We start from the raw sequence: 25,706 nt of genomic DNA, 5'->3' as shown, positions 1-25,706 counted from the left end.
ATTTTCTATCTTGTATAAAAGACCAAAAATAAACGCTTTACATGTATTTTTCAGCAACTTCGTCAAATAATTTTATAGCACTATCTATCTCATCTACTTCAAACGTTTCTTTACCTTTTATGGGAGCACCATACATTTTCTCAAACTTTTCAAGTAGTTCTGTTTCTGCAGCTCTCATATCGTTAACAAACACAACCTTGACTCTATTGACTGTACTGTCATATCTTTTAGTTATATTAAATGTTCTTCCTATCTTATATCTCTTTGTATTGAAGTCCTTCGGTTTCTGAACGATATAAAGTAAGCCTTCACTGCAACGTTCAGTATCGAATGAACCATATGTTATGAAATTATATCCAACAACTGGGTCAATCCAGAACAAAACTAGTGGTATAAGACTTTTGTCTATAAGATATGCTGTAGTTCCATGAAATCTTACCGATATCAAAAGCTCAGGATTTCTTGTCAAAATTTTCTGACTAGAAGCATTTCTAACCCAGTCCTTTGCTCTCTTTCCAGATGGTGTTAAAATGTCTGACAAAGAATATTTTTTGTATTTCTTTGAGTATCTTACGTTTAAATCACCAATTCTAACCACTTTGGTCTCATTGTCTATCTTTTTAACTGTTTCAAACTCAGTGTTTGTCATTTCCTGTTCTTACATACAAAATAAAAAAAATATTTTAAAAAAACTAGCGTTATTTTTTTATTTTTTCTATCTTGAGGAAATTCATGAATTTCATACGGAATCTCTTCTCTCGGTTTTCCGAGGGAAGCAACCATATGCCATTTTCAGATTTTTGTTGCTGAATTCAATAAAAATATATTTTAGGTGAAGAGGTGAGATTTCACCTGTTTTTTCACCTAATTTTTCACCTCATGAATTTTCATGATTTCATCGTACATGTTTTGTCAAGACTTCTTCGTACATGAATTTTCATGATTTCATCGTAAATGTTTTGTCAAAACTTCTTCGTAATGAGCGTAAATGACCCAAAAATATATTTAGGTGAAGAGGTGAGATTTCACCTCTTTTTTCACCTGTTATTTTATAAGCGTTTTACATGAATTGTATGATGTATATTTGAAATCCTAAACAGTTTTGTAGCTTCTATTTCTTCTGTCAGTATATCGAATGTTTTAACGATACCGAAAGTTTCTTTATACTTCTTCTTGACGTCAGATAATAGGAAATCGTCAGCAGTTGGATAGTTTTTTTCAGAAATTCTAACATGTCCATTTTATTTTCTGCTGGCTTTTCTGCTTCTTTCTTTAAATCTGCATAGTCGTTTCTCATTCTTTCTATCTCTTTGACGAGTAGTTATATTTCCTCATTGCTGCTTTACATTTTGAACATTGCGGGTTCATTTTTTGCATTGTACATTGAAACCTTACCTGCTAAAACAACTAAGGCGTCAATGGTTTTCTTTAACTCAAAAGTTGCGGGTTTTATTTGTCCGTTCCATACCTTACCTCTTCTATCTTTATCTCTTATTTCCCATACACATTTTGCAGCTAACGAAACAAAGTTGTCGTAGGTCTTAAACTCCCCAGATTTATATATGTCAGAAACATTCTTATATACCATGTCGCAATCTTTGTCCATAACTTTATGGTTGCAATGAAATCCTAGAAACTCATAGTTTACCTTTCGTATGAACTTCTTTATTTCTACTGAGTCAGTTGCTTTGACTTCTATTTCATCGAATTCAGGAATAGTAAGCTTTTGTTGTTGGATTTCAGGAAGTTTAGGTAGATGGTCAATAATATCCTGCATTTCATAAAGATACTGTTCATTTGTTTCATCTTTCGCACTACAGTCTAAATTACTTGTTAACAATTCCTGCTTTATCTTCTGGATTTTTGTTTCGAAAGTATATGAAGAAGGAATGAAGCTTTTCATCTCTACCAACATTGAAGTTGGGTTCATGACTAACGAGTTTGGTGCTGTAGTTGTTTGTATTGTTGTTGTGCCGATTGTTGACATTTCTGTTCTTACATACAAAATAAAAAATAAATAAAAATAAAACTAACTTTATTTTTTCTATCTTAAGGAAATTCATGAAAATTCATGAAAATTCATGAAAATTCACGAGGGTGAAAAAACAGGTGAAAAAAGAGGTGAAATCTCACCTCTTCACCTAAACATTATTTTTCGGTCATTTACGCTCATTACGATGAAGTCTTGACAAAACATTTACGAAGAAGTTTCGACAAAACATATACGATGAAATCATGAGGTGAGAAAACAGGTGAGAAAACGGGTGAAATCTCACCTGGTCGCCTAAAATATATTTTTTTCTATCTTAAGGAAATTCATGAAAATTCACCTGTTGAACTTTGTATAAAAAGCAACCCGCTGTTTTCCGCGGGTTGGTATATTCTTCACAAAATGCTTGTTTTGAGGTCGAGCCACTTTTGGCTCCACCTCTTTTTTCAACCAAAAACTCATTTTTGTCGAATTCAGCACAAAATTCATGAAAATTCATGAGGGTAGAAAAGAGGGTAGAAGACAGGTTACATCTAACCATCTACCCTAAAATATATTTTTCAATACTTTTTCAGCACTTCTCCGTAGTTATATATGAAAGACAATTCGAGATAAAAGTCGTAGTACAATGGAACAATATGTTGCACACCATTTGTTGTGAACCAAACTTGAAAGTCAGAGAAACTGTTACTCGGTGGTTCGTAGAATTTAGAAGCAAAGTCATAAAAGTCCTTACCAATACAAAGAAAACTATTGTTGCTTGAACTGAAACTTGCATGACACATGACATTTTGAGGGTCAAACACGTTTCTATAAACTGTCAAATCTGTTGGTGGGCGTATAAACCAGAACGGACCGTCAGGTGGTAATGGTTCGTTCTGGTTTAGTAACCGAAGAAATTGTGCCCAAGAACGTTTGTCTACTTGCCAAAATAAAAACTGTGTATCTCTTGGAGGGTTATTTTCAATCCTTTGAAATGAAACTGTGGAGTTCATCTTGTCATATTCTAGTTTCAGATAGTATGTTCCATTTAGTAAAGAGTCGTATTTTTCTTGAAATTCCCAATAATATTTGTTTATTTGAGTTTGAAAGTCATTTAGAGTCTTCTCAAGACTTTCGTCTGAACGAACCGTAAAGATTCTCATTTCGTCAAATTTGTCTAGTAGACCGTCAGAACCTCTATACTGACCGTGAAAATATACTGCAAACATAAACGCGTTAGTTCTTTTTGAAAACAAAACTCTTCTAAATCCTATTGCCTTTGCATCTGAAGGACTTTGAAGCCAACGAATTGGAAAGTCAAAGCGGTAGGAGCCGGATGAAATTTCTTCATCTGATATAGTCCTACCGGCATTTGTGAAGATATAGTCTAACGGTTTTGTATCTGCTACTTTTGTTCTTTGTTTTTCAACCTGAAACATTTAATATATGTAAAAATATACTGTTTTAAAAAATGTTTTAAAATGGTATGCCATATAGCTTCTTGAATTTGTTGAGAAATATATGAACGTGTTTTCCATCTGTATCTCTAGCGTTTACATAAGCATAGCCATTAGTAAAACATACTTGTAATTTTCTATAGTTTACGCCGGTATAAAGGTAGAAAGAGTCCTGTTCTTCGCTATAGTAGTAAAACTCAAACGTATGCTTACCATAGTCTGTAATTTCAATTGTTTCATCTTCTAGTTCGTCGACAAATTCGAATACAATATCTCTAATTTTGCCTCTGTTCTTACTGTTTTCAGAACAAGTAACCCAACGTAAATTTTCAAGTCTATTGTCGTTTCTTATATGGTTTATATGGTCTACAAAAGGTAAATTGTTAGGGTTCGTATAAAATGAGTTGCAATGACAACATGTTTAAAATAGTGTTTTCCACCAATCCTCATCCTAGCATATCCGTTATTTTGCTCCCATTCGCTTAAAACTCTTTTTGTCTTTTTGTTTCTGACTTCAAATGACTCACAACAGTGAATTTCATATTTTCTCATCTAACAAACAAGTTTTCCAACGGTCCTCTCCAACAAACCCAGCGTACATTTTTATAAAAATAAAAAAAAATATTTTTTTATTCTTGAGCTATTTGTTGCATTTGTTGTTCTTGAGCTATTTGTTGTTGAAGTTGTTCTTGTAATACAATACTTTCACCAGTTGCATCTTCCAATTCGAAACTTTCTGCCGTCATTGACAAATACATAGGACATAAAAGTTTTACAGGAACAAAGTTTGCGTCAACTAATGTCAACGTTATACTTGCCAAAGTGTTTGAGTTCACTAAGGTTGAAAATTCTGCATTCGAATGAACAATAGGCAAACCAGCAGAGAAAGTGTTGTTTATACGCATGAGTATCTTTTGGTCATAGTAGTTTCTGTCGACATTCGAATAGCACTTTGAACCTAAGTTTGAAACAATATATAAGATTGGTGTGCTTAATGTCAATGGAATAGACATTCCTTATGACACCTTTTCCTGTTATAGGAAACTGTTGGTAGTAAAAACCAGATATAAGTTTTGTATTATAGCTCATATCGTTTATACTAAACTCAGTCGGACATCCAAACATAATGAAACCTGCTCTAGTTTGCAGCACATGTTACATCCGTCCTTAAAGTATTAAATAAGTCAACAAAACCTGTTGGTGGTATATCTGAGTAAGTATCTTCAAAGGAGTATTTTTTACCATTCACAACAACAAAGTCTTCTGGTGTCAAAAGAGCAAAACAGGCTTTAGTCGTCATCGTGTTTAAGGTCAGTTTACAATATCGTCCTTGAGGACTTTGTAAGTTTGTTGTTATAGAATTATATGACTCAGGGTTTTTTAGTCGTAATAGTATAAACCACTATGTCTTCTGCCATTTACTTAGCAAGTAAATTTTAATGAAATGTTGTGGTCGTCAAATATTTTTATGACGTCTGGGAAACTATATTTTAAGTTCAACGTTTCACCTCCTTTCATAACGTATATCTTGTCAATGACATTATATGAAACACCACAGCAACTAACGTCGGGTTCTATTTCTTTGATGTTTATATCGTCTGCCTCTGTCAAAAGTTTCAATAGTTCTTTCAAAACTTCATGAGGTGCGATGACATATGAGTTCACTTTTACAGGGTTGTGTTCGACCAAGTTTAACATTATACCCAAAGCTTGACAAATCTTCTCCTGAGTTTTAAGTTTGTCTTTAATTTGTTGGTAGTCGTTTCGAATATCTGCAACAGAACTTAAGTCTCTGCTAACTTCAGGATATGTTGGTTGTTCTTTTACAGGAACAATTGTTATACCATCTTCGTCTTCGTATGGTTTCCCCACTTCAACATCTCTTTCTTTGACATTGACAACAAACTTTGACTGTTTGTTTGAGTTGGTGAATTTAACTTCACATCTGCCACCGCCATTAACCTTTTGAAACACTTACGCTTCTATTTTTCGGAAATGACATTTTACTTAGAATAAAAAGATGGACGTATTTGAGTATCTCTTCGAATTGAAGCAGAACAAAGTTTACACACACAAACAATACAAGTTCATTGATAGAATAGTTCTTTATACAAACAATGGAAAATGTTATAGAATAGCAATATTTGCTGAACCAAAATATTTTCATAAAGCAAAGAAAGTTGGTATAACTGAAATGGTGAAAGTTCTTGAAGCAGACAAAAATATAACAACAAAACTGACCGATATTTCTAAGGAAAGTTTTTAATACAATACTATGTCAAAACTGGCGTACTGTCAATATTTGACGGAGAGAAGTCAGTTCAAGAACAACTTACTGACCTGCTGCCAAAATCTGCTCGATGGAAGCTGTCGTTATGCAATCTGAGGAGCCCCAGCAGGTTTCATCGAACGAATCTTCAAAAGAGCATCTTCCGTGAAAAGTGCTATTGGTTTTGTAAACTTCTTTGCTTTCAATTCATTTGGACCGTCTCTGTCACCAGTATATTGTATTTGAACTGTACCAACAGTTGAAATACCACCCATAAAGTCTTCTGAGTCAGCAAATGGAATGCCAAGCCAAAAGTTTGAACGGTCTCCATTTGTATATTGAGTGTTTTGAGCTCCTGTATGGGTCCATACTTTCACATATGGCATAATAGAACTTGCATTTCAGGGTTAATGGTTTTGTGAAGTTGTTGTTAAAGTTCATAGCATCTAATGTCAAGTTGTATGACCTCATATCCTCAACTGTAGAATATTCTTCTCTTGGATAATATTTGCCATCTATGTTTATATGATATTTAATACCAGGGTTGTAGAAGCAAGAATAGTCATTTATAGTTCGTCTGAACAGTACAAACATAGTATCTGCATGTTTCATTGCAGTTGTTAAGGCAATATCTGTTCTTGCACCTGGGTCAGCACTTTGGTTTCCAACTTCACCTGCAAAGTCTTTGACAGATATTTGGTGTATAGGGAACATAAGTGGAACTGCAATATATTTGGCAGCTAAAGCATTTGAAATATCTGGGTCCAACATATAGACTGCAAGTCTGCTTTCTATTCTCTTGCATTCAAACTTTTCGCATGTGAACTTAACTGGGTCCCAAGCATCTCCAGCAGCATTGAAATAATAGTTTACTTCAGTGTTGAGGTTTGAGAAACCAAAGTCTAAGTCAACTTTGTCTTTGCAAAATTCGGCGAATGACGTTTGATTTGCTCCCTTTACGTCTGTAAGAGTGAATGGGTCTTGCGTTGGTGCAATGACTAAGTTATTTTTGCTTGGAGTAAGTTCGATAGAAATTTTTCCTGCCAGTTTGGCAAGTATCTTAAAAACCTGAAGATGAGGAAAGATGACAAAGGAACTCTAAGTTTCAGTTTTACTTTGGTTACTGCTGCTGCAGTTTGTCCAGAAAGGTTAACATAAACTCCTGGAACGTTAGGGTCAAGTCTTCTTATTTTCTCAATAGTTGCATACTGGTCTGTTTGTTCTCAGCTTGTGGTTGTACTGAGTTTCTCAAAGCGAACCATTCATAGTTTGCCCATGTTACTGTTTGAACTAAGTCAGAGTTAGAATATATCTTATATCCCATGAAAACTTCTGGAGCATATTGGTATCCGACATAGAAAATTCCATTGCAACCTTTCTTGTCAGACAACTTGGCAGAAGGTTTTATTTCAATGTCTTGTTCCACGTATAAGAATGAGTTGTCAATAGAAATAATATGAAACCTGTCGCAAGCAATATCTACTGTTGTTGAAGAACCTTCTCCAAACTCACCTACATTTCCATAAGAAACAGCAGTTGTATATTCGTAAGTTCCAGGAACTATTTCTGACCTTCTAATGGCATTGTCGCATTCGTTATACCATTCGGAAACATTTCCATTCATAGCATCCAAAACTGTTGGCGTTATATTCTGAGCGGCGTACATTTCATATGAGTAAAAATATAGAATAGTTGGATTTATATGTCATAATAGAACCCACGTGGACCAAGCTTTACTTTCTTCCTGACTGAGTTTTTAACTCTTCTTTTTCCTTCATTGCCCTCTGCTTGAAGTTGTTGCATCTTTGCATTATGTTCATCTAGTATGTTGCAAATTTCCCATGTCCTTTTTGCCTTTTGGCTCTGGTCGCCCATCTCAGGTAACCTATATCCTAGAAAGAGTTTGTCATAGTCTGTATTTGAGTCTTTGCGTATTGTTTGCATGACTCTTTCCTGAGTTTCTGGTTCAAGCTCTTCAAACAGAGCTTGTCCATATGGAATAAGCTCGTTTCCAAATATATGTTTTTGTAGCCATTCTGGTTTTCTTTCCATGTTACCAACTATATCTTTTGTGAATGGGAAAGCTTTTACCCAATCTTTCAGTCTTGCGTCATTTATTTCTGTAGTTGGTTTTATTTGTCAAGGAACATGTTTTTCAATACTAACATTTCATTTGGTACTGTCCATTTGAGTTTTCTTAAATATTCATCCCTTCTCGATTCATCGTCTGCAAAGTAAGTTTTTATGACATTTTGTAAACTTTCGTTTGCAAGGTCATGTACAATAGGTTCTCTTCCTTCTCTCTCCCTAACTTTCTTTCTAAACTCTTCACCAAATATACCATCTCTATGGTTCTGTGTAGTTCTTTGAGATAAATGTTCTAGAACGTCAGGTGTTATATTTCCATCAGCCATGTTCATTTCATACTGGTTCAAAATATCTGCATGTTTCATATCTTTCAATGGCATTAAAGCCGCGCTTAAAATACCAGCTATATCTCGTTCACCATTCAATTCCATTGCGTCTACAACTTCTTGGAATTGTGGTTGTAAGTTTATGAACCACCTATCCGGGTTAGCTTTATGACCCCATCTCATTGTAGTTCCATCGTCTGCAGAAACAAAAGTAGGTTTGTTTCCATCTTGGTTAGGTTCTGAATGAACTTTAAACAATGTTTCATTTCTATATGTTTTCTTGAAATTTAACCTTTTATTTTCACCGAGTTCATCCGAAGATTGAACGTTAAATGCTCGTAAGTAAAAAGGGTTGTTGTATTTGTGTACATTTTTTTTCAGTTCTTCCATTCTATGCTGGATATTTTCATCTGATGTTGGAGTCTTTTGTATGTCGGCAAACATTTTTCGATATTCTTCTACTATGTCAGCCGAATTTTTTTAGACTCTTGGAAATATTCCATATTCTCCGCATACTCTTGTTGAGGGTCAAGATTTTTCGGCTGTTCCAAATCTTCATCTAGTTCTGTGAAGTTAGTTTCCAAAGGAAGGACTTGTTCGTTTCCTTCAGGCTCTTCTAGCTGTTGTTGCTGAACTATTTCTTCCATGTCTGGTTGTATCTGAACTTCTTCCTGTGGAGTTTCTTGTACCTCATCTGCTGGCATTTCATATATTCCGAGACCGTTTTCAACAATTTCCCTATCTACGTCATCCGCATTCATAAGCTTTTGTTCTTTCGTTCCGTCTCTATTTTTTACGCGTTTCATGACGAAAGTTGAATTGTCATTTAGCTCTGACATCAAATATCTCGGAGTAAATTCATCCATGTCATTTGGATGATATGCTATTAAATCATATCCCTTAGCGAGCTTGTATTTTCCAGGTTTGAGATTATATCCGTTTTGGTGCTGAGCCATAAAGCTAAATAGGTTCGGGTCAGTATTTCCATCCTTGAACTTTCCAATAGCTTCTTTATATCTGTCACTAAAGTCAACAGTATCTGGGAAACCACACTCTTCTTTAAGCATTTTTAAGAATTCTTGGTTTCCTTGTTCTCTACTTCTTTTATGTCCTTGCTCTGTTTGTGGTTGTTGTTGTGCAGGGTTTTGAACTGTTGGTTGTGCTGGATTTTGAACTGTTGGTTGTTGTGCAGGGTTTTGAACTGTTGGTTGCTGTGCTGGTTGTTGTGTTGGTTGTTGTGCTGGTTGTGGAGGTGGTTGTTGTGCTGGTTGTTGTGCATGCCTGTGTCTGTGTCCATGTGACGATGTAAATGTTCTAGGTAGTCCTGGTGCAGGTGCTTCTCTTGGAGGGTTTGGTGGTATATAAATTCCAACAGCTGGTATATAAGTTCCACCAGCTGGCACATATGTTCCATCTGCAGCGTAATGTCCTACCTGACTTTTCGTTCTTAAGAAAGCATTTACTAGGTCTGTTTTGGTCTGTTGTAACTCTTTTTCTTGACTTTTCACAACAGTTGCTCTAACGGCGTCATAGGCACTTTGAACTGCCTGTCTCGTTGCTGCATCTGTTATTTTCGTCATATTTTGTGCTACTTCTTTTAACTCTTTGTCGAAACCTTCAGACTTCAGTTTCTTTCCAGATGAGAAGTCGTTCACTTGTTTCACCTTACTATGAAGAGCTTCGAAGGCGTTCTTAAAGTCAGCATTTGTTAAAGCTTCATTTGAACTGTCTTCATCCGCTTGTATTTTTGTCCTTATTGACCCTATGAGTTGGGCTGCTTTAGCGTTGGCTTGGGCATCTAACCAGTCATTGTTAGCTTTTATATATTCTGCGCTTTTCATTGCCTTTTGCATGGCTGCGTCGTTATTTTTACTTTCTTGTGCTAAGTTTTCATACTGTACGGTTTGGTTTTGCAACTGTAAAAGTTTTTCTGCCTTTACATTTGCTTCAACTTCTTTTTTATACTCATCGCTATCCATATATGTCTTCAGGGCTTTTTGTTTTATCTCTTCATCTTTCAGTACTTTATATTGAGTAGTATGGTTTTTCAAATTTATAACATCTTGTTCCATTTTTGCTACTTCTGCTGCTTTTTCTGACACTTCTTTTGCATATTCCTCTGTACTTAGTTCTTTCAGTTGTTCTTCTTTCTTCTTTTTCTCTACGTTTAACTCATTGAGTTTCTTTGTGTGTCTGTCATATTCTAGTTTCTTTTCGTTTTCACTTATTTGTTTCTGTATGTCTATGTTTGACTTTTTGACATCTGCTATTTGATTTTTGAGTGAACTCAAATTCATTTGACTTTGAGGGTTATAGGCTGTTCCGTCTGCAGCTCCACCATAGCCTGCCATTTTCGCTAAAAGTGCCGCTCTTAAACCTCCACTCTGTGCACCAATGACTCGGTTTAAAAGCATAGGATTGCTTGACATTTGTTGCAACATAGTGGGGTCATTCAGCATTTGTTGTTGCAACTGTTGTTGTGGTGTCAGTTTTACTATTGGATGTTTCAATGCTCTCTTCCTCTTACGTATATTCTTACGTAGCTTACGTGGCATTTTAAGTGAAGTTAAAAATGGTTTTTGACAGATGTTTATTGTGACTTCTTCGTAAAGACTTTGTTAAGACTTCTTCGTAAAGACTTTGTTGAGATTTCTTCGTAAAGACTTTGTTGAGATTTCTTCGTAAATGACCCAAAAATATATTTTAGGTGAAGAGGTGAGATTTCACCTCTTTTTTCACCTCATTTCTCACCTCTTGAATTTTCATGAATTTCTTCGTAAAGACTTTGTTAAGACTTCTTCATCTAATTTCTCATGAACTTTCTTGTCTATGTTTTGTTGAGATTTCTTCGTAAAGACTTTGTTGAGATTTCTTCGTAAATGACCCTAGTAGTATATTTTTGGTGTAAATTTCATGAAAATTCAACGGGTGAAAAATTAGGTGAAAAAACAGGTGAAATCTCACCTCTTCACCTAAAATATATTTTTGGTGTAAATTTCATGAAAATTCAAGAGGGTGAAAAATTAGGTGAAAAAACAGGTGAAATCTCACCTCTTCACCTAAACATTATTTTTGGTGTAAATTTCATGAAAATTCAACGGGTGAAAAAAGAGGTGAAAAAACAGGTGAAATCTCACCTCTTCACCTAAACATTATTTTTGGTTCATTTACACTCGTTACGAAGAAGTCTTGACAAAACATTTACGTTCATGTTTGACAAAACATTTACGAAGAAGTCTTGACAAAACATTTACGAAGAAGTCTTGACAAAACATTTACGAAGAAGAAGTCTTGACAAAACATTTACGAAGAAATCATGACAAAACATTTACGATGAAGTCTTGACAAAACATTTACGAAGAAGTCTTGACAAAACATTTACGAAGAAGTCTTGACAAAACATTTACGAAGAAGTCTTGACAAAACATGAAAACATATATAATTTGTGAAAAGCTCCTGGAAGACCTCCGAATAAAAACTTCATTTATGTGGGCTAGAAGGCACGAAGTGCCTGGAAGGTCACCCAAAAAAAAAAAAAACTTCATTATACTCATTCATCCTCAGGGCTAGAAGGCACGAAGTGCCTGGAAGCCCCACTACCCTTTTTTTTTTTTTTTTTTTTTTTTTAATATTTGAAACAGTCAGCGCGAAAAATTTGATTCTTTTGATCTTCAAAATTTTTGGAATCGAATTTTACAAAATTCGATTCCAAAAATTTTGAAGTGAAAAAAGAATTTTTATTTTTTGATTTTCAAAATATAGGGTGTCCAAAGGTGTGTTTAGCACAAACCTGAATACTGCGAATAGAAATAAACAAGTTACATATATATAAAGTTTATTTAAATATAATCACCATTGGATTCAATCACGCGTTCGCAGCGATCGATCCAGGCTTGAAAGACACGCTTTAAATCATCATGAGAAAATTGCTCAAATTGCTCTCTTACAAAATTTTCAAGATCATCTGGACTCGCGAATTCGCGTCCTTCAGCTCTCTTTTTTAGCGTGCCGAATAAATAAAAGTCAGAGGGTGCAATATCAGGTGAATAAATTGAGTTTGGAACAACTTTGACATTGTTTTCCACCAAGTAATTCATTACCTTATGACTTTTGTGAACTCTTGAATTATCTAAATGAATTGCAAACTTTTGTTTTTGTTGTTTGGATTTCTCAAACTCATCAGAATTGATAATTTGAGTAAGAACATTGTCAATTAGATACTGAGCATTCATCGTATTAGGTTTTTGAAGAATATCAATTGCGATGATGCCATTCACACCCCAAAAAACCGACAACATCATCATTGGTGTGTCAATTTTTTTCTTCGGGAATGTTTGCGGATTTTCATCCTTTGGGATCCACATGATTTTGGCTTCTGTTGCATATTGAAACCAAGACTCGTCTCCTGCTACTAAAAAGCAAAACTTCTTGGATTGATACGCACCCAATATAGAGAGGAGCTCTTTCGAAGATTGGACTCTAGATTTTTTTTGAACTGAATTAAGGTTGTGCGGAACCCAACGTGTATATGCTAGTTTGTAGTTCAAATAATTGTGCAGATAATAACTGACTGTTGTACGTGGTATCTTTGTCATCTCCTCTATCCTTCTGAGTGATGCTCTTGGGTCTTCATCTAGCGCTTGAAGAATTGCTTTGATTTTTCTTTGATCCGGCGATTTTTTGTCAATTTTTATGATGGGCGCATTTTTATTCATGAAGTGATACATCCTAACATGATACGTTACAGTGGAATAGCTAGGAGCATCCATACCGAAGCATTTTACCAATGTCTCGTAGATTTTTTACAGTCTTTGCATTTTTTTGCAAGAGCGAGGATGTTTTCTTTATGATTCATTACAAAAATGAAAAAAATCCCGCCAAAATTTCCCGCGAAACCGCCTCTTGTCTCAAAATTCATTTTATATCCCGGCATGGCGCCAAAATACAACATACTCATCATATACATATATTCATATTTTTTATTATATATTTATAATCAGCATATATCTCCTTTAATAGTCTCATATAGCGCGCTGTGCTAAACGCACCTTTGGACACCCTATATTTTTGGAGATATTAAGGGAGGCTTACGACCAATTGTCACTTTTTGGGCCTTGAAGAAAAAATGCAACTTCGCAAGGTCCCAAGGTCCCGAAAACCAAAAAAATTGATGAAAGCTAAAAATGTTCAGTACAGTATAAAGGTTCATATCCTACCGCTCAAACTTCCTAATTCTTTCAAAAATTTATAATTCTAATCTCAAATTAACTCAATACTATAATTTCAAAACTAAAACTCATACAGAAAGTATTCTAATGAATAAGCGATGTTGAATCATAAGACATACATGACTGATTAAGTTAATTTTATTATGATGAATATGATGAGAAAATTTTATTGAAATCTGTATTAAACTAAATACCATTAGTATGCTATAATATGTGTCGTGTTTTCATTTGATTTTGAGAATATAACGCTTTTGATTATCTTGAATAAGCGAATCTTAACGTTTGTTTAAGGAGACTTTATAATTTTTAACCTATGTGCGTGGCGACTGTACAATAGAATATGTTGTTAAAAGTTGTAGAAATGTGTTTCTTTTACATTAAAATTATGAAAAAGAAAAATGTTTCAATTTGAGAAATATAGCTCTACATAATAACACGTTTGGAAATATCTTCACTTTTCATCCAAATTCCTAACTTGAAAATTTCTCTCAAAAAATTGATACAGCTTTGAAAAAGTAAATTAGTACGATGTATTGTCCATTAATTTACAATTAGATTTTTATAAAAAATTTGCTGTGAAAAGTGTGACGATTTGACATAGAATTTTTAAACTATGTTTTTTAGTATCTCCATATATTGGTAAATCTATTTTTTCAATTAAAATTCAAAAAGGACACCATTCGGAATCGTCCAAAAATGAAATCTTGGAGGTTTGCCAAAATTGAATCCGCCAGTATTTATCGACCAAAATTATAATAAAAATAATTTTCGCAAAGTATTCTATCCAAATCATTCTTCAAAAAAATTTTTTTTGGTTCTTTTGTATAAAAAACGTTATCGAAAATGCCTAGAAAATTTAAAATTTTTTCGAAAAAAATCCTTTTTCATTAATAATTTATAGATCCGTATTTTTCCCAAGTGAGCGGGGTATCTCCAATCCCAGCCCTATCGTCCTCCCAGTGTCAGTTTTCAATATAAAATCCAAATTTTTTTTGAAAATAAAAATTTCGAGAAATTTTTCTGATTTTTTTCTTTGATTTCAATAATTCAAAAATAAATTTGGGAGTAAAAAGACACTATTTAATGAAATTCATATGAGTGAATGTGGATAAATACTCTCAAAACATACAATTTATCTATTTTTTCTTTATATTATCAACTAATTAGTGATAATTTTTTTGAATCAGATTTTTTTTCATTAAAAACATAATATATAACACAACAATGATGCACACATACGTATCTACACATCAAAATATAAAGCTTGTTTTGGTCTGGGCATCCCAACCCAAAATTCTTTAAAAATTGAATAAAATTGAATACTTGGGGCTGGGATGCCCATCCCAAAACCGAATTGAATTTTTTGAATTAAAGAATATATTTATGTATTTATAATATACATGTGATGTCTATAAAAAATACTAAATTCTAAAAAAAATTCAATTTATTCAAAACGTATACTAAGTGATCACTTCATGAGTAGGATCAGCAATCCTACTAAATGGTGACAACGCCACTAACTAAAAAGGGAGTCCTTGGAGCTCTTGATCTCTTGTCAGTAGAGTCATAATGAGGCATGGCATCTACTGATTAGAGATCAGAGCAATCCTACCTTACCTTCAGGAGCTACAAAGCTCCTAATCGTTACGAGAGGGAGCCTTGGAGCTCCTGAAGCTCATCAGCAGAGGCTATTTACCATTTGGGCCTCTTCTGATGAAAGATGCGAAACACGTCTACGAACCAGGAGCTTCAAAGCTTCTAATCCTTACTAAAGGGAGCTTTGGAGCTCCTGAGTCTCCATCAACAGAGTCCCAGATGGTAAATGTCCTTTGCTGATGAAAGATGCGAAAACACATCTACGAACCAGGAGCTCCAAGCTCCTAATCCTTACGAAAGGGAGCTTTGGAGCTCCTGAAACTCCTTTTACTATAAAATATGACAGTTTTCTTCTGAGGTTCTCATCAAATCTAAGACTTCAGAAGAAAGCTGTCCTATCAATGTATACTTACACTCTCATGGACTACAAGTGTACAATTTTAAAGCAGAGATTATCCGAGGCCTCTCATCAAATGAGGGACCTCGGATAATCTCTACCTTAAGTAGTCAAATAACTTTTCTCACTATTTAGGAACAAAAGAACAAGAGTTGGAGTACTTTAAGGCAAGATTCTTCCGAAATCTCTCATCGAATGAGAGACTTCGGAAGGACCTTGCCAAATCCTTGAACGCCAATATCCTTGGAACTGGCTAGAACCAGGGAGAAGTAGCATACTATAGAGCACGATGGTAATCTCGGAAATACTTATATCGCCCCAAGCACAATATTTAAGAAGTCTAACTCATATATACAAGAAGTCAGGCTGAATAGATATTGTGCATATGGTTTGCAGAACTCTCATGATATTTAAAATTCATGTTATCCCAAAAAAGGTGACACTTTGGGTGTATCGTCCATCCCAGGGATGCAAAAATCACATCACCTTGGATCTATAATTCATTAATGTGCTAGCTTTTTGAAAAATAATCATATCGGTAGATAGGGGATAATATAGAGGTGCTTTATGAATAACGAAAATTCGGGAAAACTGAATATTCAACGAGAAAAACGCTTAACGAATCTCACTTTTCTTGTAAACTTCACAAAAAATTGAGAACCTTATCTGGTCGTAAGCCTCCCTTAAATTCGTTTCCTGTATAATTTTCTGTTGCAATATACATCTACTATTCATGGCGGTGCATACTATGCTAATTTCGTGCGAATCTCATGTATTTTTTTATTACCAATTCTGGTGTTCTTTCCCCATTTTTTCCTCTCAATTTATTTACAAAATCTCTCAATTTTGTAAAAAAAGTTCTCAATTTTCCCCATGCCACACATGTTTTCTGGGAATAAGAAGAGGTTCCCCATTATATATGGGTTAGCAAAAATTTCTCCTAGGATGACTCAGCGTGCTTTAACAATACGATTTTCCTAAGATAAAAGTTTCTTCCACAAAATTAGATTATCCTTTGATAAAAGAAGGCATTAATTCAAATATATCATTGAAAGATCAACTATATTCACTTCATATTAGCCAAAACCATAATCTCAGTGGTTTACCTCAAGGTTTTTTATCCCAGATTCTATAAATCTCAATTGTATGGCATAGTGTAAGGATATATCGATATATTACAAATATTAAGCCCCGCCTATTAATATCATCAATATCTCTTGACTTAATTTCGATTTTTACATTTTTTTTTATTGATCAAGCCTAACATTGCAGAGATTAAATTTAATAGGTTTAACATTTTAAAAAGCTGTTAAATTATCAATTATGAGCGAAGTTTAATAATGTATATCATATTGAGTAGGTTTTTGGTATGTATAAATTCGGATCTAGAATATATGAGATGAGAAATGTAATATTACTCTTTAGAAACTCTTTTGCTTCATACTTATTTTGAAAATTGAATAATTTGATCGAAAACATTGAAATAGAAACAAAATATTTTTATCTAATGATTTTTAAATCACTAATACTACTATTTTATATGTATTTTTAACATCTTTCTAATATTTAATTAAAAACTTGGAGAAAAGAGAATAAATAAAGGGAAAATAAGAAGAAAAGGAGAAAAGAAAGAGAAAGAAGAGAAGGAGGAAAAAATTAGGAAAAATAATAAGGGCATATTTCATATTAACTGCAAATAATTTGGTTTTGTTATTGGCCAGAGGCGGCGACGCGCCCGAAGGGCTAGCGCTGCCGCCGGAGGCCCGAATATTTTTGAAAAAAAAATTTAATACCATTTGAGTTTCCCAGATTTTAATGGATTTAACCAGAAACGGCCACCTTAATATTTTTTGGATTTCTTATTAAATCATCCATAATAATTTTATGAAATTAAATTAACGTCAAAGTGTGCAATATAGTATATGGTTACCTGATATTTCTATACTGACATCAATAACTCTGATTTTGTTTTTATTCTATTGTTCTAAATTAAAAATCTTTTCAAAAAAAGAATGAAATTAACATAGATTAGAAAACATATTTAATACAAACAAACATAACGTATGAGATTAATGTAAAGCAAATGAGTGTGAATATGTGTTTCTTCCACGGTGATGTGATGAAGAAGACATTCCATGGCGAACTCTGTTATTTGTAAACCAAACATTGATCTGATCGCGGTTTAAGCCTGTTTTCTCGATCAATTCTTGCTTTTCGGATGATGTTGGATAAGGATTACTTTGGTGATTCTTCAACCAGTGCATTAGAATTGAGCGTTGGGAATCAGAGAAGAGTGTACGCTTTCCTTCCTTCCTCTTCTTAATGGATATGTCGATGTTGATCTCAGGCTGTGGGAGTGTGACCTCATTTGGTAAGAATCCCATCATTGACTTGTCAATAGTGACACCACGGCTCATCATGAGTGTATAGATGTCAGGAAATACAATATGATGATCAGATTCACTGTAGTCACTAGAGGAATCGCTGGATGACATGCTTGGAGAATACATCAAATAAATGAATGTTCATAAGATTGAAGAGGTATTGAATTTCTTGATGGGTTGTTCAAAATTGTTGGCATATTATCTGATGTTTAATGGATCTAGCAATAAAATAAATTGAGAACCGTAAAAATCATTGAAGTGATGGGGATAGTGAATTAATTGATAAGGATTGTCACATTTTGATTGCTGTAAAATCCGAAAATGATATATACCCTCATTGATGAATATTTATTTAAAAATTCATAGTTTTTGAGATTCAATGAATTATCAGATTAAATTGAAAAGAAGATTTTGTGTATAAAATATTATTTGCTTATCTATTAATGCTAGTTATATTTTTAGTAGATTTTTGATTTTCAAAAAGTTCAATAAGATTGTTCAAATTTCGTTCATCATCATATATTATCATACTAACTAACTACAACGACATTATATAAATTGGATGATTCGATGAATGGTCATTCATCTTTCTCAATTTTTCAATCAATATTGATGGTTTCTCCGGGTATCCATATAAACAATTTTGTATTGATAAAATTATTTGTTGTATTCATGATCATCTGAATGCTGGAGGGAATTTCGTCCTAATTGTTTTAATTTTGCTTATATTTCGATCAGTTTTCAATGATTCGAAAAATGAAAATGTAATTTGGAAATTCTATTCCGTCGTAATGATATTTTTTCTGAAATTCTTTATAAAAACATTTATAAAATTCTGGAACTTTCAACTTTAATAAATTTCATAATTCATAAAGTTCAAAATACACATGTAATTAGATAAATCAATATTGGTTTCTTTTTGGTAAAGAGCTTGCGCTTCCTAACTCTATTTAACAGATATTTTGATTTGAAGCTTATCGAATATGCAATATTCTCTCTTTGTATCCTCAAAATTTAAATCAATTAGTCCATGGATAAAATATGTTGAGTTTTACTTTGAATTGGGAATACTTTATTCTGATACTTTTCTCGAGAAATGTTTATCAACAAAAATTCTTCTTGCTTGTTATTTGCAAATGAAAAAACATAATATGTTGTTATTGGTTTTATCCATCAGCCTATCATGTGCTAGATCAAGTTTATGAAAAAGAGCATCCGAAAAAATATATGAACGAAACATTTCCAAGAATTCATAAATCCATATGTAAATGATAATTTTATCATCAGAAATCCTTGAAAGTATTAATGTTGATGCTGTTACTGTTAGGGATTACTATTCAAATATAGATACATAATATTTTTGATGCTTTCACTATACTTTTGTGATGTACAAATCTATGAAAAGTATCTGAGAAGAAGAGCTTTCCGATATATTCAGGTACTTACAGTTATGCAATGACTAGCAATATTCCTAGGATATATAAAAACATCAGAGTTGTCAATACAAAGAGAAAAGATCTTAAATTTACTAATATGCAAGAAAGTATAAAAAGTTTAGGGCAAAATATATTCTACTGCAATACTAAATTCCTGTCGTTATCTTTGAAGGGCCAAATCGATTTCATCAAAACTGACAGAGTACAAATTAAATTTGTCACTTTTTTGAAAAATGGGTAAAAAAGAGCCTATTCCTGATATAGACCCTAGTACAATTTCAACAGTTGATTTAGTAATATATGATACTAAAGTAGATGATAAAGCATTTTATTTTGTTCTTGCCACTCAAGAAAACGGAGCAAAAGTAAATGTTTGGATTAATCAGCAAATAATGTCATTATATCCTGAAGTACTCGACAAATATCTGAATCAAAACCCTTGCATGCCAAAAGATCAAGAAACAGAAACGCCTAATTTTATTCCTTGGGTAAATAGCGAAATTCTCTCAGATTCCTGTAAAAGAACTTACACGTTAAATTTTAGATCCTCTTGCGCAAATTCAAACAACTCTCTGTCAGCAGGAGCTCTAATAACAAAAATTAAATCATTTAATAAAGCAAAGCGTCAATTTTCAGTTGAATTTGCAGACTGTGATGATACAAGTAAAGAAATGACTGTTCCTGATAGCTTTCTTATTGAATTTAATCCTCAATTAGTTATTGACTTCTTTTTGAGTCATCCCGAATATATATCAGGCGGGATTTCATCGTAGTGTGTAACACTTGTTATCGTAAAACAAATGATTGACGATCTATTGTCATTTACCGAACGACCAAACAAATTCTATCGTCGCCCGTAGAAATTTTTCGGTGGAAATTTTTGATTTTTAAAAGAAATGATAATATTATAGGCTGCTGTATTAACAGATAATTTCTGAGTTTGGATCCTAAATAATTTTGATCAAGTCGCCAGAAAAAGTCGAAATTGCAAAAAGACGATAACGATAATTTGCAAAAACCATTCAATTTTCTGAACAATACAAAAATTTGGATCGTTGGACTTTTGTATTTTACGGTTATTTTTATGTTTATTTCAATTTCTTTTATGGAAATAAATAATAATTGAGTGTTTATTTTTTGTTTTCTTTTTACAAGATGCCTCAATTTATAAAATCCAACAAATTTCATTGCTTTATTATTACTCATTCATTATACTGAGCTCTATAGCCATATACATATATATATTCAAAATAAATAAATAACATTTTAATTAAAAATCATTCAACATAAATATCCTATGTATCTTTTAGAATTATTACCGAAATGTCCTAAGCCTAAGTTTTCACATTTTTTGAATATTAAAGCAGAATTTTCATTCAAAATTAGAAATGCGTTGACCAAAATCATGTGCAAGCTTTATGGTTGAAGTTTGTATTCGGTATGAAAGTATTTGACATATAAAATTGGAGATTGAATTCAAATTGTTCAATTTTGTCTGAACTTTGCCGGAAAATATTCATAGTATCTGTAGATGATTAGTAATTTAGTTCTCTTATATATTGCAAAAGAACTGTTACAAAATCATGGCAAACAATCAAAAATTAAAATCATTGAAGTATTTGTTTCGAATTATCATGTTTATTCAAAAATTTACTGATTATACAAGGGACATATCTGGCAAAAGCAATATTTTATCAAAATTTAAAATAATTTATTTTTTTATTAAGTAATATTCGAGAGTACGATTAAAAATGATTGGTGAATCATCCATATTAGCGAAATTGAAATTTTGAATATTTCATTAAATAAATTTCTCAAAAATATTGTAAAACATTGAGCCAAATTTATCCATTGCAAATACTGTGTCATAGGCATAATGTTTGCTGCTTATTTTCTTTATGAGTTATATGTCCAGTTGTTCAAAAGCCATGATCATTTTTATAGTATTGAAAATCATAAACTCTTCTCAAATTTAGGCAATAAAAATAATATTTATGGATAAATTTTGGATATGGAATCAATAGCTATTATGGGTTCAGAAATGCTTTCAAACTATTACTTGATTTGAAGTAATAATTCCTATAATCCAATTTTTCTATTCAATTTTTATGAAAGATATTGAAAAATGACGATAATTAATTCAAAAATTCATTTCTTTATAAGTCCACCCATGAAGAGTGTTTATATTGAAAAGAACTCTAAATCTTGCAAAACTCCATTTACACCACAAGAAGATGATAAACTATCAAAGCTTGTTAAGTTTTTTGTGAAAAAAAGTGCAATAAATTGGCAATATATTTCCCAACAAATGGAAACCAGAAGTGCTAGGCAGTGCAAAGATCGATGGACAAATTACCTTGATCAGAGAATAAATCACGCAGAATTTACCCCAGACGAAAATCATTTTATTCTCAAAAAAGTTAATGAAATTGGTAAAAAATGGAGAAAGATCGCAGCACAAATGAAGAATAGAACTGATGTGTCTGTTAAATCCCAGTATAGAAAGTTAATGAGGAGAAACGCAAATGTTGATAATGTTTATACATTGTGCATGGATAATTATTGCACTAGAAGAAGAAAGAAATCTCAATCTTCTGATGAAATCACTCCTCAAAATATTTTAACTCCAGAGCAATTTGATGATTTATTCAATAGTTTTGAATTGACTACAGACTCAAGTTTTACTCTTCAGTGGATTTGATTGTCGTGTTAATAAAAATTTATTTATGCTTTAATGTGTAGCTTTTGACAACGATTTCATATAGAAAGCCTTAATCAAAAGATATAATGTATTGAATTAAAAAAAATCTTGTCAATTATATTTGTGAGCTTTAAAAGTTGTGCATCTGTTATTTTTCTCTCTTATGACTGTCTTAAGGGATAGTGTTTTCATCAGCATCTTTGTGACTGTATTTTTCATATATGAAAGAAGAAACCGAGATTGATTTATAAACATTTCTTAATGTATCATGAAGTGCAGTTTCTCCAATTTTGGTTTCTAATTATACGTATTTCATAGATAAACTGGAGTTTGAATATTGCTTTTATCAAAGTCTTACTATGAAGAACAACCTTTTATTAATATATTTTGTATTGATATCTTTTGATAAAGATTTAAATTTAAAGTAACCTTTGTTTTTCTATAACCAAGAGTCATGATTAGGGTAAAAAAATTTTTAAACTACTTAATCAAATTCAATCAGTGCTTTTAGAGACAATTCATCAAAGCAAGAAATTTTGCGTTACGAATACTATCTCTCGTGAAGAAGAAAATATCAAAATTAACATCTCAATGAAAATTTGCTTTTTATTAGGATATGTATAGAAATTGCACTGTTTTCATTATAAATGTTATTAAAATAATCAAATGAATTTAATTTTTGCGATTTCATTAATTTTAAGGACATCAATTTATCAGAAAGAATACCTTTGCCTAATTCATGGACTACGAAATTTATAAACAAAAAATTACTAAATTTATTTAATAACAATTGAACAACAATTTTTTTTTCTCTCTCTCTGGAAATCACCGTTTACTTATAATAGAGTTGATGACACGAATGTATTCAACACTGGGCGATGGATTAAAAAAGGCTCTGATTTATTGTTTGTCAATTAAAAAAAATGGTAAGAGGTTGTAAATAAATACATATCATTTGATAAGTTGTATAAAAAATTTACAAAATGTGGCGGCTATATTCAACTTGGAAATTTGTTGACTGCATTTGTATGTAATTCTAAAACATTAATTGCGATCAAATTTACAATGCTTATTTTTCAATGGATCTCAAAAATTGAATTTCGTTTTTAACGGGTTTGTTTTGTATTGAATAAAATTTTATACAATAGAAAAAAATTAAAATTTCGTTTTGTTACATCATGATAGTCCTAAATTAAAAAGTGTAAAAATATTTTGTAAATCACATACAATAAATTGAGAATCGTAATCAAAGATTTTGACAGCATTCAGATTTTTCTGATATTCTATTGAGTTCTTATTTTACATGTTGATCCAATAAATTGTATATGGAAAGTAGGACATTAAATAATCCAATTTTTTAAATTTTGGATTTTTGACACCAATCAATCTAAAACAATGCTAAATACCATACGACCTTTATTGCTTGACAAAGGTTACGAATTGTTAGACTACATTAACAAAGGTGGCTTCGGGAGCTGCTACCTTGTTCGCAGCACTAAATACCAAATGAATTTTGTCTGCAAAATTTCTCAAAATCCAGAATATGAATCAAAGTATTTGAATTCATTCAGCCGAGAAGTTAATGCCCTTACACATTTAAACCATCCAAATGTTGTCCGAGTTTATGACGTTTTTACCATTGAGAATTACTTAGCAATAATCCTTGAATATTGCTCAGGTGGTACTCTCCATTCTAGATTAGATGAATTCACACGTATTCCAATAGATAAAACCATTAATTATACCCGACAAATTTTGGATGCCTTATGCTACATGCACTCCAAAGGAATTACACATAGTGACATCAAGCCAGCAAATATCCTAATTGATGAATTCGATCGAGTGAAGATATGTAACTTCGGATTATCCCAATTTGGAAAACAAAATGAAAAAAATTCAGTCAATTTTTGTGGATCAACACATTATATGGCTCCTGAGATATTGATGAATAATAAATATGATCCATTCAAAGCAGATGTTTGGTCTTTAGGAGTTACACTTTATTATCTTTTCTCCGGTAAGCTTCCATTCCTTTGCTCAAAGAATTCATACCTTGTTGAAGCTATGAGAATCGGACATGAAAAAATATCATTCGTCCCAAAAAATGTTAATACATTAATTGATCTTTGTTTAAGATTTGACGCACAGACTCGTCCAAATATATTTCAAATCAAGAAATGCTTTGATGAAAACTTTGTCAATCCCCTTCCTTTGATGAAAATTAAAATGGATTCAACATTACTTAGAAGATCAGCCCAACAATCAATCATTAAGATGTCAAAGAGAGTCAAACGTCCAATTGAGAACACAATTGCTTAGATTCGTGTCTGATGATTTTTTTTTAATGTCACCGTTTTTGTGATTATATGCCAAGTTTACACATATGCATTGAATTTTCATATCCTAAACTGGCATGGCAAAGTCATGGGGTTGAGGTGTATTCTATTTTTATTGCAAAGAAATTAATTTCGAAAGGCTTCGCCTATTGAATACCATGGAAAAGTCTATTGTTATTATTTTTGTTGTATGAAATAAATATCTCCATAGTAATGAAAGCTCTATAAATCAATTAAGTGATCACTTAATCCGAAATTATATTTGGGATATTATTGTTCAAAATAATTGCATTATTACTCACGCAGTGTATGTATTTAGACTTCAATTACACGACACACGAACTGCTTTTTACGATAATTTTTAAAATTGAGATCGACATTCAAAATCGAATAGTTATTACATACTGCTGCATTATATCAATTTATTTAACCCCTAGATCTATAAAGCTCAAATGAAATAAAATTGCAATTGAGTCATGTCTCACTTAATGAAAGGATATAAAGAGAATACAGTAAGGATTGAAAATCTAAGTGGAAAAATTCGGAAAATGTGATCTCACCATATTCCAATATCGAAATAATTCTGAAATTAAAAATCATTTATGTTTTTTTCTTGAATTTTGTGCAGATAACTCAGATTATGCATTTTTAATTTATAAATACATTCCTTCTGTTAATTCTGTAAATTATATTCACCACAAAACAGATACAAGCAATCACATGCTATTATGATAATTTTATTGTATTTATACATTATAATATTCATTATGCTATGTTTAAAAAAATAATTTTAATCGATGTAAAATCAAATTCTTATTAAACCATATTCATATATTGAACTTGGTCTTCAGAATCTTTTTCTACTTTCAATTGATGTTTCTTGATGATTAAAAATGCACCAATGCATATAGCAGCAATAATGATGATGCCAATAATTATTCCTGCAATCGCTCCAGCACCTAGTTTTCCAGATTTGGACTTCTGATCGCTTCCTTGGTCATTGGTAGGCGTGATTACTTCTTCGGGTGCAGTTGTTTGTGCTGGTATAATGGTAATTGCAGGTGTCCGTTCAGGTGTTGGATTTGGAGTTTGTGGTGGCCAGATTGCATTCAAAAAATCATATGTTAAATTTCCAAACCTCTTGGCTTTGTCGGGCTCATCAAAAATAATTCTGCTTAACGTGATATCGCTTATAATTGGGTCAAATATGAGAAGATTAATACTCTTCAAAGTGAGTGTTTGACCTGGTTCAACAATAAACTTTTGGACTTTTCGATCATTAGTCCAAGCAGTAACATTAAAAGAAACCTGATCTAAACATGTGATATTTGTTGAGAATGAATAATATGAATATACTTCTTGAGGAAAATGCATTCTTCGAATTCTGTATCCTATTGGTTTGTCGGATAATGTATCGATGCCGAAATTGAAAGATTTTCTATAATATGTAAATGTATTTTCATATAATCCTTCCATAACGATTGTAACATTTTGGGTTCCATTGTAGGATCTGATG

At 32.4% G+C, this 25,706-nt stretch overlaps 9 protein-coding genes and 2 pseudogenes across 11 annotated transcripts, besides 6 other annotated features; 3 read left to right on the top strand and 8 right to left on the bottom strand.

Annotated features, from left to right (window-relative positions):
* Window positions 1-11,739: part of a mobile genetic element that runs on past the window's edge.
* Window positions 38-460, bottom strand: TVAGG3_0045620 (organellar and viral DNA polymerase type B; the record flags this gene model as incomplete). Its single annotated transcript, XM_051220882.1, has 1 exon — window positions 38-460. A coding segment is annotated over one exon (423 nt), but the record flags the coding sequence as incomplete, so codon positions are not given.
* TVAGG3_0045610 (uncharacterized protein) lies at window positions 2,551-3,411 on the bottom strand (the record flags this gene model as incomplete). Its single annotated transcript, XM_051220881.1, has 1 exon — window positions 2,551-3,411. One exon carries the CDS (start codon window positions 3,409-3,411, stop codon window positions 2,551-2,553), a length of 861 nt encoding a protein of 286 aa, XP_051105867.1.
* Window positions 4,852-5,387, bottom strand: TVAGG3_0045600 (annotated as a pseudogene). Its single transcript has one exon. A coding segment is annotated over exon 1 (536 nt).
* Window positions 7,397-7,642, bottom strand: TVAGG3_0045590 (protein of unknown function, DUF4106 family; the record flags this gene model as incomplete). The annotated part of the gene is made up of 1 exon (XM_051220880.1): window positions 7,397-7,642. The coding sequence occupies one exon, from the start codon at window positions 7,640-7,642 to the stop codon at window positions 7,397-7,399; it is 246 nt and encodes an 81-aa protein (XP_051105866.1).
* On the bottom strand, window positions 9,427-10,667 carry TVAGG3_0045580 (protein of unknown function, DUF4106 family; the record flags this gene model as incomplete). The annotated part of the gene is made up of 1 exon (XM_051220879.1): window positions 9,427-10,667. A coding segment is annotated over one exon (1,241 nt), but the record flags the coding sequence as incomplete, so codon positions are not given.
* Window positions 11,644-11,739: a terminal%2Cinverted (terminal inverted repeat of Maverick transposon ID:TVAGG3_0045570).
* Window positions 11,740-11,871: 132 nt separating this feature from the next.
* Window positions 11,872-11,899: a terminal%2Cinverted (terminal inverted repeat of Mariner transposon ID:TVAGG3_0045550).
* Window positions 11,872-13,174: a mobile genetic element.
* On the bottom strand, window positions 11,952-13,078 carry TVAGG3_0045560 (annotated as a pseudogene). Its single transcript has one exon. A coding segment is annotated over exon 1 (1,127 nt).
* Window positions 13,147-13,174: a terminal%2Cinverted (terminal inverted repeat of Mariner transposon ID:TVAGG3_0045550).
* A 1,062-nt stretch (window positions 13,175-14,236) lies between these two features.
* Window positions 14,237-15,831: a mobile genetic element.
* A 1,151-nt stretch (window positions 15,832-16,982) lies between these two features.
* On the bottom strand, window positions 16,983-17,843 carry TVAGG3_0045530 (DNA binding; the record flags this gene model as incomplete). The annotated part of the gene is made up of 1 exon (XM_001302373.2): window positions 17,403-17,843. One exon carries the CDS (start codon window positions 17,841-17,843, stop codon window positions 17,403-17,405), a length of 441 nt encoding a protein of 146 aa, XP_001302374.1.
* Window positions 17,844-19,302: 1,459 nt separating this feature from the next.
* Window positions 19,303-20,340, top strand: TVAGG3_0045520 (uncharacterized protein; the record flags this gene model as incomplete). The annotated part of the gene is made up of 1 exon (XM_001302374.1): window positions 19,387-19,926. The coding sequence occupies one exon, from the start codon at window positions 19,387-19,389 to the stop codon at window positions 19,924-19,926; it is 540 nt and encodes a 179-aa protein (XP_001302375.1).
* Window positions 20,341-21,320: 980 nt separating this feature from the next.
* On the top strand, window positions 21,321-22,002 carry TVAGG3_0045510 (RNA polymerase II transcription regulator recruiting protein; the record flags this gene model as incomplete). The annotated part of the gene is made up of 1 exon (XM_001302375.1): window positions 21,324-21,854. The coding sequence occupies one exon, from the start codon at window positions 21,324-21,326 to the stop codon at window positions 21,852-21,854; it is 531 nt and encodes a 176-aa protein (XP_001302376.1).
* Window positions 22,003-23,249: 1,247 nt separating this feature from the next.
* On the top strand, window positions 23,250-24,173 carry TVAGG3_0045500 (protein serine/threonine kinase protein; the record flags this gene model as incomplete). The annotated part of the gene is made up of 1 exon (XM_001302376.1): window positions 23,250-24,173. One exon carries the CDS (start codon window positions 23,250-23,252, stop codon window positions 24,171-24,173), a length of 924 nt encoding a protein of 307 aa, XP_001302377.1.
* Window positions 24,174-25,006: 833 nt separating this feature from the next.
* TVAGG3_0045490 (uncharacterized protein) lies at window positions 25,007-25,666 on the bottom strand (the record flags this gene model as incomplete). Its single annotated transcript, XM_001302377.1, has 1 exon — window positions 25,007-25,666. One exon carries the CDS (start codon window positions 25,664-25,666, stop codon window positions 25,007-25,009), a length of 660 nt encoding a protein of 219 aa, XP_001302378.1.
* Between the last annotated feature and the right edge of the window lie 40 nt (window positions 25,667-25,706).

Source organism: Trichomonas vaginalis, chromosome IV (genome assembly GCF_026262505.1).
Source record: "Trichomonas vaginalis G3 chromosome IV, whole genome shotgun sequence".
In the NCBI taxonomy this organism is placed as follows: Eukaryota; Parabasalia; order Trichomonadida; family Trichomonadidae; genus Trichomonas; species Trichomonas vaginalis.
The sequence above is the reverse complement of the archived record's forward strand: the minus strand, read 5'-3'. Positions and strand labels throughout refer to the sequence as shown.